The sequence below is a fragment of the Parasteatoda tepidariorum genome, chromosome 11 (genome assembly GCF_982258835.1).
Source record: "Parasteatoda tepidariorum strain Cologne lab strain chromosome 11, Ptep-v5.0, whole genome shotgun sequence".
In the NCBI taxonomy this organism is placed as follows: Eukaryota; Metazoa; Arthropoda; class Arachnida; order Araneae; family Theridiidae; genus Parasteatoda; species Parasteatoda tepidariorum.
The window spans coordinates 62,949,334-62,968,741 of record NC_141765.1 but is presented as its reverse complement, the minus strand read 5'-3'; the positions used below and the strand labels follow the sequence as shown (position 1 = coordinate 62,968,741).

The window sequence follows — 19,408 nt, the reverse complement described above, 5'->3', positions numbered from 1 at the left end:
AAGTATTTTTAAACTTTTGCAACCCTAACTAGTTTAACCACTAACAATTCTAAACACTAAATAGCTTTATTATTTTTTCTAATGATATTTACTTGTTTACAAATCAGTGCTTTACAGAAATTATTTTCATATATTAAATTGTTACTTAAGCTAATATTGATTGCTCAAAAGACTGAGTACTTTTTAAGTACACTGGTTATCATAAATTAAGGAAAATTCACAAAAATCGCGATAACTCAAGAAATTACACATGGAATTTTATGAAACTTACCCACAATATACAACACATAGTAAGGTATTAAACAACATAAAAAGAAATTATCAGACATTAATAGTAGTATAGAAATTAGCACATGTATAAAATAAACAAATTGGAAGTATCGGTTTGCAATAGAAAAAGTACCTTTAATATGGAATATGATTGCCTCTAGAAGCAATACAGCACAAACAGCGATGTGTGATGCTTTCAATTATGCGGTCTATCAGTTCAATAGGAAGTGAGAGCCATTGCTCTTGTAAAGCAGTTGCAAGCGTGGCAAGGGTCTGAGGGGGCGGATTGATGGCAGATACACGCCTCCCTAGAGCATCCCAAACGTGCTCGATAGGATTCAAGTCCGGGGATCGAGCTGGCCACTCCATGCGAGTAATTGTTTCCTGTTGAAGATAATCATCAACAATGCGAGCTCTGTGTGGTCTTGCATTATCGTCCTGTAACAGGAAGCAATCACCAATTGCCCCGGCATATGGGCGCACATAAGCATCAAGGATGTTGTCTCGATAAACCTGAGCATTCACGGTTCCCCTTGGAAAGACATGGAGGTATGTGCGCCCTCCTAAGGATATGCCTCCCCAAACACAGACACTGCCTCTTCCGTATGCATCTCTTTCACGGATGTTTGATGGATGATAACGGGTCCCAGGTTCTCTCCATATCAAATAACGTCTACTGTCACTTTCTAGACTAAACCTGGACTCATCCGTAAAGAGAACAGGCCTCCATTGATCTGACGTCCAGTGGACATGTTGTCGGGCCCACTGCAAACGGTCTCTCCTATGGCGTGATGTGAGCGGCACGCAAATGGCTGGTCGTCTCGCATACAGACCACCTTCGTGGAGCCTTCTGCGCACAGTTGACGTTGACACCAACCTTCCGGTGGCTGCAGCAAGAGAGGATCTAAGATGTGTCGGAGTAGCGGTTCTATTCCTGCGTGCACTTAATGTCAAATATCGGTCATCGGCACTGGTCGTAACAGTTGGCCGTCCTTGACTGAACCTCCTAGATGCCGAATCTGTGGTTTGAAATTGCCTCCAAAGTCTATGAACCACAGATGGACTCACATTTAGCCATCTGGCCACTTCTGATTGACTCTGCCCTGCCTCTAGTCTCCCGATGGCTCTCCATCGTAGTTCTTCAGGCAAATGATGCCTAGAGGTCATTATTACGAATTGGCTATCTCAGATTTTCAATGTCGCAATCACAGTAAAATTTTTGTGCTTTCTCTCAAACTTGGACTTTTATGCTCCAGGCAGATGACGTAAGCCGAGTGCAGCGCCACTAATTTGCATATTGCAATTTTACTCAGCTACTCTTAGTGGACAACATATGCAAATTTTGCACGGTTTGGCTTACTTTTGAAAGAGTTATCGCTATTTTTGTGATTTTTCCTTAATTTATGATAACCAGTGTATTTTAAAGTAACGAGACAGGGTAAAAACGTTTTTAAAAATACTAATTAAAACGTAATTGCCCTATTTGATAATATTTTTAGAGATATTTACAATATCAGATATACTTGAAACTGATACTCAAATGATGTACATTAATAATTTTATGCATATATCTAATGCATATTTAATATTTTACAAAGATGTTCACTATTGTAAAACTATTTTATATGTTTGAGCACATTTCAAACTATTGTCTGATTTATATTGAATGTTAATGGCAGAACTACAAGTGTTACCAGGACCTAATCTAGAAATCCGGGGGCTGTAAGCACAGGACTGCTAAGGGCATCCACTAGTCGTAATTTGTTTTACAAAATGATTTCAAATTATTCATAACATTAAATTAATCTAAGTTAGTAAATATGAGCTTATGCTTCTTTAAATTTTTGTTAACTCATAATTCTAATAACAATTATTCTTAAAGAAAAACAAACAAAAAATACTTCTAACATTTGAATCGGTGAGAGCAGAAACCACTTCAGGCAAAAAAATCCGAAAACTCGTTTTCAATGAAAATAAGCGTAGAAAGGCAAGATGCGTGTTGGGTGCAAAAACTACGTTAGTCTGTTGAGTAGTTCCGTAAATACAGGACGTTTGTTTCGAGTGTTGAGTGCAGAAATAACATGAGTCAGTGACTGACGTTGCTTCTGCACCCACCGCTAGATCACGTGACCAGTCTTGTCAGGTACCTTGCCGAGCATGCGCCGTGTGATTAACACCTTAACCTTGAGGTGAGGGTTGTATCGAAGTCAGTTCAGTCAAGTGTTTCAACGTGTTCTAAGTTAGTTTCCAACGTCTACTGTCAGTCTTTAGCAATATGTCAGTGAGTCTCAGAAGCAGTGAGAGTGATAATGAAACAGCTCCCAAGAAGAGGAGGAGGAATGAAGAGAAGTTTCGAAGAAACGTGATTAGAACATCTAAAGTTCGTGGGGTTGAACACATCAACTGGAAAGGGCATCTCATCCCATCTCGATCAACAGGTGCTGCTTGTAAGTGTAAATTACAATGCTTTACTAACTTTAGCGATGATGAAAAATCTGAATTTGTTGCTAATTTGAATCAGTTCCAATCAAAAGATGAGCAAGATATTTTCTTACAACAACTGATCGAAAAACACGCCATTAAGCACCGTAGGCCTCGTTCTGAACAGCGGCTAGTTTCAAATATTTCTTACTATACAGAGGAGAAAGGAAAAACGTATGTAAAAAAGCGTTTATTTCATTGTACGGCATTACTGAGGGCAGAGTTCGAAGGCTTACTGATCTCCTGATTAAGGGGAAATCACCTCATGATAAACGCGGTAAAAATCTCAAGAAGAACACAATTTCTGCCTAAGTTTGTTCTAAAATACATGAACATATTTCATCATTCCCAACAAAGACTACACACTATGGCACCAAAGATATCAGTTATCTTGATGCCCGCCTTGATGTAAAAAAAAATGCATTCCTTGCTTAAAGAAAAGTACCCTGATTTGGATGTAAAATATGAGTTTTATCTTAATTATTTTCATGATAACTTTTCGTTAAGGTTTGGACGTCCGCAGGTAGATACCTGCATAAAATGTGAAGAATGTGATGTAAAAATCAAGAGCTCCTCTCTTGGTGATGCAGCTAAAAGGGCTGCTCGTGCAGAGCTTACTGTTCACAAAAGGAGAGCCAAGAAATTTTACAATAAACTTCAGAAGGTCACAAAGTTGTGTGCGGAACATGAAGACACCGTTGCACTTTCATTTGATTTCATGCAAAATCTCTCCCTTCCAGCGATCCCAGTTCAGGATATTTTTTACTTGAGGCAACTTTGGGTGAACTGTTTTGGAATAAAAAATCTAAAAACTGGGAAATCTGAAATATTCCTGTACCACGAAGGCGTAGCCCATAAAGGAGCAAATGATATATGCAGCATGCTACTGAAATACATTGACACTAATATTCCATCAAGTGCAAAAAAACTGTACCTTTTTTCTGATGGTACCTGCGGACAGAATCGAAATCACACCATGATAAGATTCTGCCTTGCTCTTACAGATACAGGACGTTTTGAACAAATTTTCCATTACTTTCCGGTTCGAGGGCATTCATATCTTCCAAACGATCGAGATTTTGGTACTATGAAGAGGATGATACGTAAACATGATCGGATATACACACCTGATGAATATGAAGAATTGTGTGCTCAGTCCAGTAACAACTTTCACATCACCAAGCTACTCACCAGTGACATAAAAGATTTTGATGGTTGGTGGAAGGAATATTACACAAAAAACCCACTAGCCAGAGAAAGCCGAGGGAGGAGTGTGCCAAAAGAAGCAAAATTCAAGTTTGCTCCCACCCGATATAAAGAGTTCCGCTATAACTCTGAAGAAAAGGGGGTAATCACAGCATACATTTTCATTGAAGGATTACAAAAGCACAGCTATCAGCTGCTGAGACCTGCTTTCCGTAACGTCGATATTGATTTTCCTTCAAGTATTGCAGCCAACCCATCAGGGAAAGTTCCGATCAACATAAAGAAAATGAAAGACATCCAGAAAATGATTGTTCATATTCCTGAAAACTTCAAAGTTTTTTATGATGAACTATTTACCTGGCCAACCACTGAACATGACAATGATACTATCGTCGAGAATGATCTATTTTAAGAGCGTTTCAGTTTGTTATATTCCTGTCTTATGACTTTGCAATACTGTTACTTCATTTCGCATGTAATATGGAAAAATATACATTTGTAAATTTTTTGTGAAATTAATTAAAATTAATATTATTAACTAAAATCGTAACAAAATTAATAACAAATACAAACTTTTAACGAATGGTTATCTTTTTCCAAGTTTCCTACTGTCTGTAAAAACAGTTGAGTGCAGAAACAGCATTAGTCAAAATCATAGTTTTAATTCTCCTGAGCCTCATTTATGTGGAAATTGGGTAATTTTTTTATAACAGCAACATAAAAGCATGTTATGACAAAGGAAAAAAAAGTTCTCAAATATTTTAAAATTTGGAGGAGTTATTACCTTTTTTTCTCCCTCCTGAAAAATTTGAAATTTGTGACTGACGTTGTTTCTGCACTCACCGATTCATTTAGAGAAGGCCCTAGGCAAAAGCCTCACAGGCCTATGATGAATTTGGCACTAAGTATTACACTTTTGCATACATATACACTAGATTATTTCAAAAGACAGTGACCTATTTATGTTGTTCTTGTAAATACTTGATACTGTAAAGATTTTGTTATTCATCATTTTAATTTTTGGTAGCATCTTGCACACTTGATAAATAAATATGAATCACATAAATATCTATAAAATATTTGTACAATCATTGGACATGATGATAACTGGGTATGTGCATGAAGGCCCTGTATAGAATGCCTCAATCCTGCCTACACTATACAGATGCACACTGCTCAAGTGTGTTAGCATTGGGTGCAATCGCATGTGGCACACAATCATCCCTAATAATGATCCATGGAGCCATAACAGTTCCGTGATGTGTTTGTGACATAGTTCAACTATTTGTGTTGCTACTCATGGCAAGCCTCAGAGAAGTCATTTTTCAAAAGGACTATGCTGAGCTGTGGAAACTCAGGACAACTCGTTCAAGGTGTGCGAATTTTTATGACAATGAGTGTGACAAATTAAGTTTATGATGCACACCCTTCTAGTTTCATGTAGACGAGCTTATTACATTAGAGAAGAAAACATTAAAAATTGCATTGTGAGCAAAAGAAATTATACAAAACAGGCTAAATGTCTTATCTAATGTTTGAAACAAAATTACCAAGATTACTCCCATTGAGATACTATATTCATAGAAAAATTGTCCTTCTGTGAAACTGACAGAATTTTTCATTTGTTCAAGTAGAGTTTTTCTAACAATGTAAACATACAAACAATTGCATTTCTTTTTTTCGTCCATATTTTTTTAATATTTTAGTTTTATCGTCTGAAAATCACAATTGTTTAATAATGATTTATTTTATTAGCTTTAATTAATGGAATTATAAGTGACTGAAAGGGTCCAGAATAAAGTATACCAATTGAAAAAAAGAAAAATAATTTTTTCAATTAAGAATAACATTCAAATATTTTTAAATTAACAATCAAACATTTTAACATTGAAATAAGGTAAAATTCATTGATGGTTTATGTTAAATTAAACGATCCATAATACTGATTAAATTATAGAAATGTTCTTTTAAATTTACAACCGATATTTAACGTTAAAATTATAAATTTCTTCAACAAATGCTGATAAATCCTTTTCCTAAAAATGCATGTGCAACTAAAAACCTGTTCCGAAGTTTAAAAACATGAAGAAACTTAGCTTTAAATAAGGTAGAAAAACTTGGTTAGACAACTTTGAAATATACAAATTCTGCAGATTGGTAGAGTAACATACTGGGGGTTTCTAATCAAAAAGTGTTAATTGAGTCAAAATAATGTAAGTTTCATTATATAACATCACTATGAATACTTTTTTTTTCATAATATCTATTTCACAAATCATTTTTTTTAAAAAGACAAAAACAAGGAAAATATTTTACATAGATTGTACAAAAAAAATTCTTTAAACAGTGTCATCAGGCTCTCTACTTCTAAAGAAATTTAATTGGTTTATAAGATAAGCTTTTAGATATCAGAGCAAAATTTGCTAAAGTAGTGCCTTTTCTTAACTGGAATCTAGATCACTCATCTATTTTTTCATGCTAATGCAGGAAATGCAACTTTAAGAGCTAAATATCTCAGGAAGTTGTGAGCCAATTTTCATTAAATTTTATATACTTAACTAAAATGTTCATCTCGTAATTTATTCACAATAAAATATTTATCAAGAATGTCAAGTCATGTTCGACAGTTGAAAAATTTAAAGCTTATTTATACTTTCAAAAAAGGTAAATGTGTAATTAATGAATAACAACTAAAATAATTAGAAATTAACTTAAAATTACTTAAGACATTTTAATGCAATACTATGACAATGCTTTAGTATTCACTGATATACACATTGCTTTTAAAAATCGAAAAAAAAAAATGCCATAAAATAAATGTTACTCAAAATTGACATACTTTTAAACTAAAATATATGGACAAAGGTCACTGGAAACTTTCCATATTTTTTAAATTTCTTAAGAAAGACTGCACAGATTGTTCTCTAATTTTAAAGTAAAAAAATTAAACAGTAAAACTGACTGATTTTTAACAAATAGTGTCAATTTTATTTTCTATCCCAATAACCCTCTAAGCTCCTGGGCAAAATTATATTGAAATTTCTCTGCTACAATTACATTCCTATAGATAAACATAAGGGAAACCGGAATTTTAATGCAGGAACACACACAGCTTAAAATGTTGAAGAATGCTTAGAAGCTCAAAATTTAGGGTTAAAGGAGAAATAAGCTTATGTAAATAAGATTTTCATGGAAATATTTTTCATACTACCAAAAATGACTTAATCCTCACACCAGCACATTTTTGTCTAATCAATGATTTACCTATAGAGTCTACTAAAGTTTAAATATGAATGTGGCATTAAGAATGTGAAGGTGAGTCTGTAGCTTTTGTTAACTCATTGATTACTCTGAGAAATATGTGAGTTAGAAAACTGATTTAAAAAATAACCGGTATAAAATAATCACAGAACTTCTTGAATTGTAATAAAAATATTTATTTAACTTAGAAGTATCACAGGAGAGCTGCATAAATAACAGTCAATTTTCCCAAGCATTAAGAGACTTAATAATTTTTTACAATATTTTTTACTCAAAACATGAAAATGGCACAGCAATTTAAAAAATAACTTTTTACTGATCTAAACGTGCGGATTTAATATACCTGTATTAAAGAAATTTTATATTCAATGAATTATAAAGAAACAAATTATAAAATTTTTATGGAAACAAAGAAAGTAAAGTAAATTACTTAATAGTGAAACTGAATAAAAATTAAAAAAAAAAAAGTATTTTTTCTTTGTTAATTAGCTTATTATGTTCATTGTACTTGATAAGTTGATCATACAAAATAGTTTTGCTATCATCAGCCATTAGTAAATAGTTTTTAATTGGGCAGCTGATTTTTAGTATCAAGAAAATTTTTTGGGAAAATATAACCTGAATCTTTCATTGGCAGTGAAACAAATTCAGCTGAATTAAGCACCTATATTTTTAACTTTAATAGAATAGAAAACTTATTTCCCTTTAATTTATTTTTTAGTGGCATATTGAAAAAACAAAACAGCTGACATTCTGACACCAAAAATACATTTTTCAATATTCGGGAAAACCAGGCATTGGAAATTGGGATGCAAATGCTTCAACATCTGTACGAAGTAGTTTCATTTTTTCCATTATTTCTTGATCAGTTTCTAAAAATGCTTTGAACTCTTTCACAGTTTTACCTGAGTTATGAAAAAAAAATAGTAAAGTACAACTTTCAATGAAGAAGTATATAATAGAAAGCACAGCAAATAAAAAGATGTGAACATGATTTTGAAACACCTATTTACAAAAGTTCAAAAATGTTTTAATAACGATCAAACACTTCTAATTAACGCAAATTAGAATTTTAGCATTTCTTTTTTCCTACTGACACTCTTTTTCATGATATTCTAAATTAGTTTCAATGTAATGATTAAAAGTTCCATTTTTTTTATGAAATCTTAGGAAGGAATTTGAAAAACATTTTAAAACTATTTTTTTTTATGCAGAAAAATATAGTTTATACTCTTAATAGTATCCTCTTAAAATATTTAAGATATTTTAAATTCCACTGAAAATTTGCAATCACAGGACTTTAAAGTTTATGTTTCAAAGTTATTATTACATTACTGAAAAGTTTAACAAAAGTCAAAAAGTTTTCAAACTTCCAGCAGCATTAAAGAACATAACTTATGAGCACCTGAAAACATTTTTCTCATTTCTCAACAAAATAAATCAAAGTAAATTTTCAGAATTATTTTATTTTACAAAATTATCTTTATAAATAGTGCATAAACAGTATTAAGAGCTAATACTATGTACTGAATTATCAATTTAATTTGAAATGAAAAATTCCCAATTGAAATTCTGAAATAATTTTATTTATGAAACAATGCAAAATTATTTTAATAAGTAAAAAATTATTTATATTTATTGAAAAAAAAATCAGAAAAACAAAGATATCTTAGAATAATTTAACAAATGAGTTTATAAAGTGTTTACCGAATTATGATGTATTAATTTATAAGTAAAATTTACTTTACAAATTCAATTTGTAGTATACCAAATTTATCATTTTTTGTCTTATATTCAAGTATTTTCTAAAGAAGTATTAAATATTTAAGTTCCAGAACTTTAGGAATTTATATAGAAAATAAAATTTTTCACTTAAGGTATTACTTAGAGATCAAAATTTTATTTTTTGTATAAAAAAGTTTGTATGATTTTGAAAATATTGTGCAGATTTTTACAAAAAATTAAATATTTTATTTAATTTCTCTAAAATATTATAAAAAATTACAATATTCTTGAAAAATTATTTCAGAAATAGAAAAAAGAAACTTAAAGAGTACAATTATCTCAAATCAAAGAAAATGAATTGTTACTCATAAATTAGAAGACTTTTGAAAATAATTTTTTCATTAAGTCATGCTCACTATATCTCTGTCAGTAGAGTAGAATGATGTTTTACCTGCTTTTGGTTTTGCTTCTAATGCTATTAGAACAGCTCTATGTATAAACTCAACAACTTGTTCAAAATCTTTTTCTTTGAAGTTGCGTGATGTTAATGCAGGGGCACCTAAATTTTTTGTTTCATTATTATTAAAAAAGAGAGATAAAAAAGCATTCAACAATATTGAACTCAAAATTTTAAAGTTTGTTTTAGAAATTGTTAAAATAGAGTACACATAAAAAACAAAATATCATAATTAGGAAATATATTCAATGCTGGGGTTGCTTGAATACAACTGAAGTCAGTTAGAAGTGAGTTTGAATTCAATTTAAAAACAAAGTTATTTATACTGCATTCTGCAAAAATAAAGTAGAACACATAGCACATATGAAACAAACAAGCAAAAATAGATGTTTGCTTTTGGTGTTAAGTAGAGCACCATCAACAAATTAAAGATATAGGAAAAAAACTTATTTTTTTTTAGAATAGCAATACTAAGAATGATTTGAATCAATGTTATTAAGTCTCTTAACAAATCTTTGAAAATAATCAATCTAAAAACCTTCTGTCATATAGAACTTTTATAATAAGAAAAAAATACTGTTTTTAAGATAATTTGTTCTGTTCTGAAGGAACAAATTTCAAGTATCAGATTAGAAACTTACTGGTAACTTGTCCTACACATAAAAATAGTTAACAATTGCATTATTCAAATCAGAGAAAACACAAACTATTAAATTATTTCTCAAACTTTGTATGAACAATGAAGAGAATTGGTTAAATCGAAAGTTCATAATCAATAATACAGATTTCACAAAGGAGACTCAACTTATCTCCCAAATTTATCTCTACTCAGGGGCAACAAATGAATAAAAAAAAAAAAAGAGTAAAAGACACTCAAAATATATCATATATTTAAATGAGCATACAGGCCATATATTCTAGTTATTTTGAAGCGGGTGTTGTTCTTGAAAGTGATGCTTTTCAAGAATTTAACACATTAAAAGAAACTTTATTGAATCATGATATATTCAAAACAAATGCAGTTCAAGTAAATATTTTAAAAACAAAAGACATATATACTAAGCTTAACATAATAGGAATATTTTTTTCATAGCAAAAAATTTAAAGATTGCTGAAGCTTAATTTTATTAAAAAAGAATATGAGAAAAGTTTCCCTTAAAATCAGAACTATCCATGAGTTCTTTAATTCCAGGTGATGCTTTTATATTAATATAAGCAAGAAAATATTTTTATGATATTTAATAAAATGAGAATCACCTAATCTAATTCCTCCAGGAACAAGAGCTGATTTATCTCCAGGACAAGTATTTTTATTGGCAGTGATATTTGTTGCATTCATAACACATTCCAACCTTGCACCATCAAGGCCTTTGGGCCTTAGATCGAGAAGTAACAAGTGATTATCAGTTCCTCCTAAAATTAATTTGTAATTATATTACAATAATAATGTAAAATTCAATATCTAAGAAATAAATTACACATTTTAAGAGATTTGAATCTTATATACCTCACCTCATATTTTGTAATTCAAATAGAACTTATCTCTTAAAAACGATAAATGAAAATTTTTTATAAAAATGACTTGTACTAACAGTAAAATTGCAAAATTCTATAAAACAGTTTAGACATTTTTAATGCATATTTTTCTAAATAGAATTCATAGAAAGAAATTTTTTAAACTGCTGCTGTTACTTGTAATCTTACCAAATTTCTTTTTTCCTTCAGCTAGGAACTTATTATTTTTCAAATGTATATAATATATGTATTTAAATGTACTTGAATTAGAAGTATTTTTCAGACATAACCAGCATCATACAACAAAATAATGTTTTGAGATGGTCATAAGCCCCAAAATAAGAAAACCAATTACATCTTTTAGGAAGCAATTACGAAAGCCCTTATGAGAAATTTTAGACTAAAATGAGTAAACATACATCAGGTGTGGAATTGCATGAAGAAATGGATAAACTGTCTATTATATCTTGACTTATCTTCAGATTACTGCTGTCTCCACAACTTTTAAATTTCATTAAAAAAAGAAATAAAAAAATGATTTTTGCTTTTATGATTTACTAGGCTTTCGCAGTGTTTTCAAAGGCACTACATTCAAGGGTTTTTTAAAATTACTAAATGTAGTACAATTCACAGGTATAAGGGTATTGTGGGAACTTTTCGAGGAATCATACTCTTGCACCAACTATTACTATGTGAGAATAAGTCACTTTTAATAGAGGTGTGGAATTTAGCTGTGTTGTTATCATTTCTTCCCCATTACAAGTGGATTTATTTTCATTTTCATACAAGAGGACCTTTAGTCAAGAAAAGAAAATTTTCACAATAGCAGGAGAGTGTTTGCGGAGAACAACCAACTGTATAGTCATATCTCTAGACAAACATAAAGCAATAAAGAAATGTTTAAAAAAATTTAATGTTTTGCTTACTAAATATATTTAGCATGCTTATTTCAAATACAATTCACATTTATTTTTGGAGATTTAGTATAGTAAATTTAAGAAATATTTCATTACAGAGTTAAAGATCTTTTTTTTCATTCCTGGAATTTTTTTCGGAATTGCATTCCTTTTTTTTTACAGTTTAAAATCCAAAGAAAGGATAAATCAAAGAACTTGACACGTGATGAATCCACAAGTAATTTTATGAATTCACTAAAAATAATAAAATAAAAAAAATTGCGCAAAATATTTTTTAAGTGCATTTTTAGTGATGTTCAAAGTGTTTCTTTGGAGTGTTTGGCTGAACCTTTCTTTATTGACGATGGTTATCATTGCTTCAGCTATGTTCCAATACATATCTTTGATTAGAACAAAATGGTATCCACTTAGAAGACCATGAGAATGTAAAATATCATTTTGAGAAATAAATTATGTATAGACAAGATATACATATTCTTAAGAAATAGTTTTAAAATATGTCAAAAGCAGCAAAATTCCTGCGTTAAGGACATTTTTAAAAAACTACTTATGTTTTTTTAAATTTTTTTTTCTCTCTTTTGTCTAATTAAACTTCACTTTCATACTCTATTTTATAATCGAGCTTTCACTTTTTCGTTTTTTATTTGCACTTGACTCAAGAATTTAATTTTTCACTTTATCTTCCCCAATATCACTTTAAGAAACAGTGTTCTATAGACATATTAACAGTCCAAGTTACATCTATGTTTTCCGAATCAATTAAAACTCTTGGTCCTTTGGGCTCTAGCAGACAAATATCTAGATCTTCCAAATCTGAATCAGGAAATGTTTCTAACAAGGCCATTATTTGTTGTATTGTTATACATGTCTTAGACATTGTGCTAACAGCAAGATAAATTTGCAAATGAGAAAAAAAAGACAATTTTCTTTAACTAACAGGGTAACAAGTTATCAGAGAAGGAAAATAAATCTCAAGAATTAGAAATTAAGAATTACTGATAGCAAGAATATACATAATACCAGTGTTGGGACACATTGAAAAACTTCTTTGATCCTAAAATTAATCTCTTTCATTATCTGATAACTCAAAAAAATATAATAGCCTTATGGAAGCCATCATCTTATCACAAAGAATTTCTTTTGAATAGCTAGAATTTCAATAAAAGAAAAAAACACTGAGTATTAAACAGTGCATACCCTGCATTACTTTCCAAGTATTTCGTCATTATCACTCTATTATCAGCTACCTACACATTCATATCAAAAGAAATTGAACCTAAATGCCTACATCACTTTTTTTTTTTTTTTTTTGCATAAGAGCATCATTAGTTATCTTGAATAAATGTCATAATTAGGACTGGGCTATAAATAGATATATCGCGACATATCAATTTAACGCCTACATCGGCAAACCGATACAGCGACTTTCATTCCAAGCGATGCATCAGAAATCTGATTTAAGCCGTCGAGTGAAGAAGACGATATAACGATATAGCGATACACGCAAGGACTTTCTCTTACGTTCCGATGCCAACTCGCGCTGTGGAAGACGATATTGTTTCGTTATGTTGAGACGGCCTTGACTGATGAGCGGTAGAATCAGAATCACTTTTGAGACCTTATATTGTTATATCACATGTTCGTTTTCGCAACTTCGCGATTTGAAATCATTTCTTGTAGATTATTTTCAATGGGATTAACTTCGTGATCGCCGTCATAACCTTGTTCTGAACGCAATCTATTATTGAAAAGAATTTATAAAGAAAAGTTTCTTCATTAATTAGGTAAGTTTTTTATTTATTTTCTGACAAAACTTTTTTTATATTTTTAAATGTGAAAATTATCGGAAATCTAATTTAAGGCACCCATAAGGAATTAAATTACAAAGTAAATAAATTTGTTAGGTTATTTTTTTACTTTCTTTTAATTTATTAAAAACCTTTCGGATAAAACTTCTAATAATTTAATGGGCTTCTATTACTGATTTTAAATTTATAAATCTTGAGTTGTTTTTATTTTTAGAAATAAAGTTAAAACAAAACTTATTTTTTGGACATAAGTCAATAAACTTTATTTGTTCAAAAGAATTTGAAAAGTTTGCGAATTTTATTCATTTCTTTTTTTTTTTATTATCAATTACTACTTCGTTTTATTAGAGAGTAAAATCATTATTTTTTTTTAATTTTCGTTTTATATTATTAGTTAATTAGCTAAATATATTACCGAATGTCACAATTCTCTTGTTTTTATTTTTAAGAATTTAATTAAGAAACTTTGCCTTACTTTGTTTTTCGTTCATAATTCGGTCATTATTTAATTTAATTATTTATATGAAATAATAATAAAAATAGTGTTTAAGAAGCATTTTTTTTCTAAAATTTATTTAGCTCTTTGTTTTAAGCATACAAATAATTTTTTAACGAACTTATTTTTTAAATTTTGTTCCTATGCTGTTAGGTAAATATATTGATAAATTTCACTTTTATTTATTTTTTTATTTTTAAACTAAGAAATCTTTTGTTATTTGCGTGATCATTTTTAGAAAATATAACAAAACTTGTGTTTACTTCTTCATTAAGAATTTGAACTGAATTGAATTGTGTTTACTTCTTCATTTAAGATCGAACTTAATAATTCTGTAATTATTTACGCATAATAGTACAACCAAATATTGATTTGTTAAAAAAAGTTTCTTTTTTAAAAAAAAAAAAATATTTTTAACACTTTGTTTTAAGTGTATAATGAATTTCTTAACAAGCTTTTTTTTTAATTTTTTAAATTTTCTTTCAATAATTTCAGCTAGATATCTTTATAAAATTCCCTTTTTATTTTTAAACTGAGAAATCTTTCAGAGAACGAAAATTTTAAGAAATTATTACAAATCTTATGTTTACTTTTTAGTTTAAAATTCGAACATTTTTAATTTTAAACTTCGGCTTTTAGTCAATCTAACTTTTATTTTAATTAAAATATATTTTGAAATTTTAAAATCAGCTTTTGTTTAATAACAATATTTTTTTTCATTAAGGGTGTTTTAGGGGTTAACTTAAATTAAGACTGCTTATACCTTATAAACGATAAAGAAGTGCAAATATTTCATTCTGTATCTACACACATTTTTTCAATAAATATTTTAAGTAAGATTTGTACATCTTAGTTAATTTATTTAATATCTTTCTTTAGCAAAACATATATATTTTCAAATTTATAAATTGATTTAAATCAATATGCGTATGAAGTCTTGATAGAAATCTGACTTTCTGTGCCTTAAAGTAAATGAAATTCAAAAATACTATATCACAATACATCGCTATATCGCGATGCAAAACTGACGATATATCACGATATATAATTTCTAATATCGCCCAGTCCTAGTCATAATATAAGCTGATTGAAATGCACACAACATATGAATCAATTTAAATCTAAAAATAGAACAATTAAAACGCTAACGCCCCAAAAATGGAATATATGATTTTAAACTAATATTTTGACTTTTAAATTTTAAAGAAAAATTTTGATCCTAACAAAGGGTTATATTATCCCTTTAAAATCTTGTTAGTATTGTAGTCCTTTAATAAAATAGAAAATTATAATAAAAGCAGGATAAAAATTTACAAATTATATCTAGATTTTAAAATTCATAAAAAATCAAACTTTTATGGAAATGGAAATAAACAAAATACAAAAAAATATTTTATGATGTAAATTTTAAACATATGATGAATAATATTATTCAAATTTTAATTGCTCATTAAATTCTAACTCAAAGTCCATGCTCTGTTTTTGGAACATTGGTACAAAAATGATTACTAAAAATAATTTGAGTCTAAATACTTTAGTGTGCAAAAAGAGATCATTAACGGTAAACATTGTGACTGCATGTTAGATGTTTGTAAATAGAAAGCTATCAAGCAGAGGTGATTGTTAGCGTAACTCAAAAATCCCGAAAACTTCTTGAGTAAAATCATTAATGACACATTTCCAAAAATTTTCTTCATAAATTTAAATCATTGATATTTTCAAAACATGAAATTCTAGATAAATTATGTGCAGCATAATTTAAAAGAATAATTATGTATAAGTTTTCTTTTATCTCTAATCGCATTTATTATTCTACCAGAAAAAATCTTTACAAATGATAGAGATGTCAAGTATAAATTCTAGTTCTAATATTTTTAAATAAACTATACAAGAATTTTTATACATAAGTGATCAATGATTTCTTGAAACTTCTGAACCTTTGATTTTGGGAAACTTCCAGATTGCGGTACAGAATCATCTCTGTATCAAGGCATTTCATCCACTAGTTAAGCAATTACCGTATTTTTTGGTGAAAGAGCTGCATCGATAAAAAATTTTTAAAGTTATCAAACGTGCTGCTCCGACCCAAATTACAGAGGCGCTACACCGTGCATATTAGAATCCTTAATCAGCATTTAAAAAAAGATTTAAAAATTTACAGTTAACAATTTGAGGAAAAACTAATAATAATGAAACCAATAACAACAGGAATAAGAAATAACTAAGTGCGCACTAAAAAAATTCTCAAGAAGGGATGAGCAAAGCGGAAACGAGTTTCACCTTCACAATCTTTGGGGTGGAACTTTAGTGGGTAGAATGCCTTCTCCTTCAATGAAACTAACACAATATGACTGAGCTTAGAAAGAGAGAAGAAAATAATTAAAAGAGGGATGTACCCCACCTCCTCGCCTTGTCATTTCTACTGGAGCTGATTAGGAGGAATCAACTGGTTATTTTTAAAGGGGTTGGAGAAAAGAATAGGGGATACTTCGTTATCTGTTCGCTCCAATTACAATTGCCAAGGCGGTAAGTGGATTTCCAGCTTATGATCTTTCTTTACGCTGGGGGTGGATACAAGATGCATACCTTTTAAATTGGTCTCCTTATGAGATGTTTTTCATTATTATTATTTCATTTACTTTCTTGCAGGCAGCTGCCAAAAGTTTGAATTACATTATGCTACATATTTCACATTTTTTTACGTAATGATACATATTTTAAAATTTTTTATGTTATGATACATATTTCACAATTTTTTTCCCAATTAGATTGTACTTACCAGACACTAATGTATATTTTTTGTCCATCAAAGCTTTAGCCATGGCTTTAGCATTTTTTAAAACTTGTTCTTGATATTCCTTAAATTCAGGTGACTGCGCCTGAAAAGAAAAAAAGAGTAAAACATTAGTATGCACTAACTGGAGAGAATGCAATTGCTTCTCCGGTTAAACTTTTATTCAAAATTTTTTTAATTATCTAATATTTTGATGTACAAAAAAATGTAGAATGAAAAACCGCAAAGATTGCAAATTACTGGACGAAAATAACTAAAATAATTAAAACTCAGAAATTAAATTTTGATTTATTGAAGAAAAAACACCCACAATAACTGCCTGCCATTTAGAATTCATAAATCAATGATGTTTAATTTTCTAAATCAAAGATTTTGCATAATATATATATATTTAATAACGGCAGGCACTGAACTTTCGTTCTTTGCCTTAGAAGATGGCGGAAATGTTGCTCATTTATCATTACCCAGTGGGCACCTGTGAACCAAAGTCACGGAGGCGAGCAACATTACTGACGCCACACTGCCACAAATACCCGTTCATAGGGTGGGCCACATTTATAAATTCACACATCAGAAGACAACAGAGAGAGAGAAACATCCATGCCCAGAGCGGGATTCGAACCCACAGCCATTGGCTTCGCAGTCAGGAACGCAAACCCTCGGCCACCTGGCCGGCATAAAAGGTATAAAACAAAAAATAAATGCAGAAAAATTGTTCTAAAAAATCAGATTTTTTATTCAGATTTGAGCATATATTTTATCAATAATTAGCATATATTTTATTAAATTTTAAAACATATTAACAAAAAGGAGTAAAATACAAGTGATAAAAAAATTGTGTATCCTTCACTAAAGTTGCCACAGAAAAAATGAACAAAATAGTTGCTTTTAGTAGCCTAAAGCATGAAAATAGTTGCCTAAATAAGAACAAAAATACGACTAACATTTTATTAAATGATTTAAGTGTCATATACCATGATCCATTTAGTCATGTTGGTGAAAAATATGATCATTTTTGTATCAAAAACTTAGTATATTTGCAAATAATTAAATACTTTTAATTATTAGAAATCATTTTAAAAAATATTTTTTTATTAAAAAAACATACTTATTCTAAAAACATTACTGATTTAGATATATATATACAATGTGAAAAGTGATTATTCAAATTCCAAATTCACGTATCGTAATATCGTATTAAAAATTGGGTTTTCTAAAATCATGCAGAATTTCGTAGTAATAACCATTGAAAAGGTGATTGAGAAATAAAATAGATTTACAATGGAATCTGTTCAAACTGAGCACATTAAGAGGTGATGTCTCAAATTAGCAGTTTAACATATTTTATTTCTTGTTCAGAAGAAGCTACCGCAGGCCACAGGTTGTCAACACAATTTATACTAAAAAAGACATTGCTAGGAGCACAGAAAAGTCTCCCAATAGTCTCCTTTTCCTAAAAATAGATGCTTTTTTAGCCTTTTCAGGCAAAAAAGCTGCCATAGTCACCTCAGGTCAAAAATAGTAGCAAATAGTCGCATTTTAGTTGCCTGTGGCAACCTTATAACACTCAAATGTGATAAATCATTATTTAACATTGTTATGCGTGAACAGAAAAATATATTTGTAACAACTTTTTGACAAATAAAAAAACTATATATCTTATTAGGAAAACAAAATACCTTTTTTGATAAGAATAGATAACTAGCATATTATACATAAAACCATACATTTTGTTGCACAGAAAAAAGCAATTACATTTGAAAGTAAAATATCTTAGGGATACTGAAATAACTTTGACGTTTACCACTGTGTGTAATAACATGAAAAACCAATGTCTGTGAGATGTGGGCAAAGAATGAAAATTAATGCAAAGGTCTCAACACGGATTCTTTCTCCTATAAATCTTATTTCCAAAATGAACTTTTTACAAACACATTTTATAAAATAAACTTTAATGTCAAACTGATGTTATAGTTGGCCATTATCAAGAAGTTGGTGAGCATGTTTTATTCATTTCTGCATCGTTTGGTTGAGAAAAAAAATGTTTTTTGCCATTCAGACACTTTCTTATATATTTAGTGTCTTTTGACATCCACAATAGGGTATCCTAAAGATTTATGTCTAGCAAATTCTAGTTGGTTCTCAACCTATTTTTTTCTATTGTTCAAAAAAATATTATAAAGAATCATTTTTTTAAGATAAATAATTTTTTCAGATTTATTTTCCAGTGTCATTCCACTGACCCCCTGATGGTTTTCTTGAGTTCTTTTCTTGTAAAAAAACTTTACCAGTATAATTAATTTGCCAAATTGCCATTTGATAAAATTCAATCAATCCAACACAAGAAGCCTATATCTTTTTAATCAAAGGTTAAATAGAGCTGCTAGTCTGTGAGAGAGAAGTAAGCAATTAAGAAATGTTGCTAGGAGCAACATAGTCCATTCCAATGGATAATTTTGAATAAGTTACCAGCTAAGC

General features: G+C 29.6%; 1 protein-coding gene across 1 annotated transcript in view; it reads right to left on the bottom strand.

Annotated features, from left to right (window-relative positions):
• Nucleotides 1-7,378: 7,378 nt before the first annotated feature.
• The window catches only part of LOC107456714 (serine hydroxymethyltransferase, mitochondrial), a 37,566-nt gene continuing 25,536 nt past the window's right edge, over nucleotides 7,379-19,408 (bottom strand). Inside the window, exons 10-13 of the mRNA XM_016074656.4 lie at nucleotides 16,916-17,015; nucleotides 10,658-10,813; nucleotides 9,395-9,502; nucleotides 7,379-8,123 (exon numbers count right to left, since the gene is read on the bottom strand). Coding sequence (XP_015930142.1) covers nucleotides 7,993-8,123; nucleotides 9,395-9,502; nucleotides 10,658-10,813; nucleotides 16,916-17,015 — 495 coding nt within the window. The 3' untranslated portion in view covers nucleotides 7,379-7,992. The remainder of the gene's footprint in view (nucleotides 8,124-9,394; nucleotides 9,503-10,657; nucleotides 10,814-16,915; nucleotides 17,016-19,408) is intronic.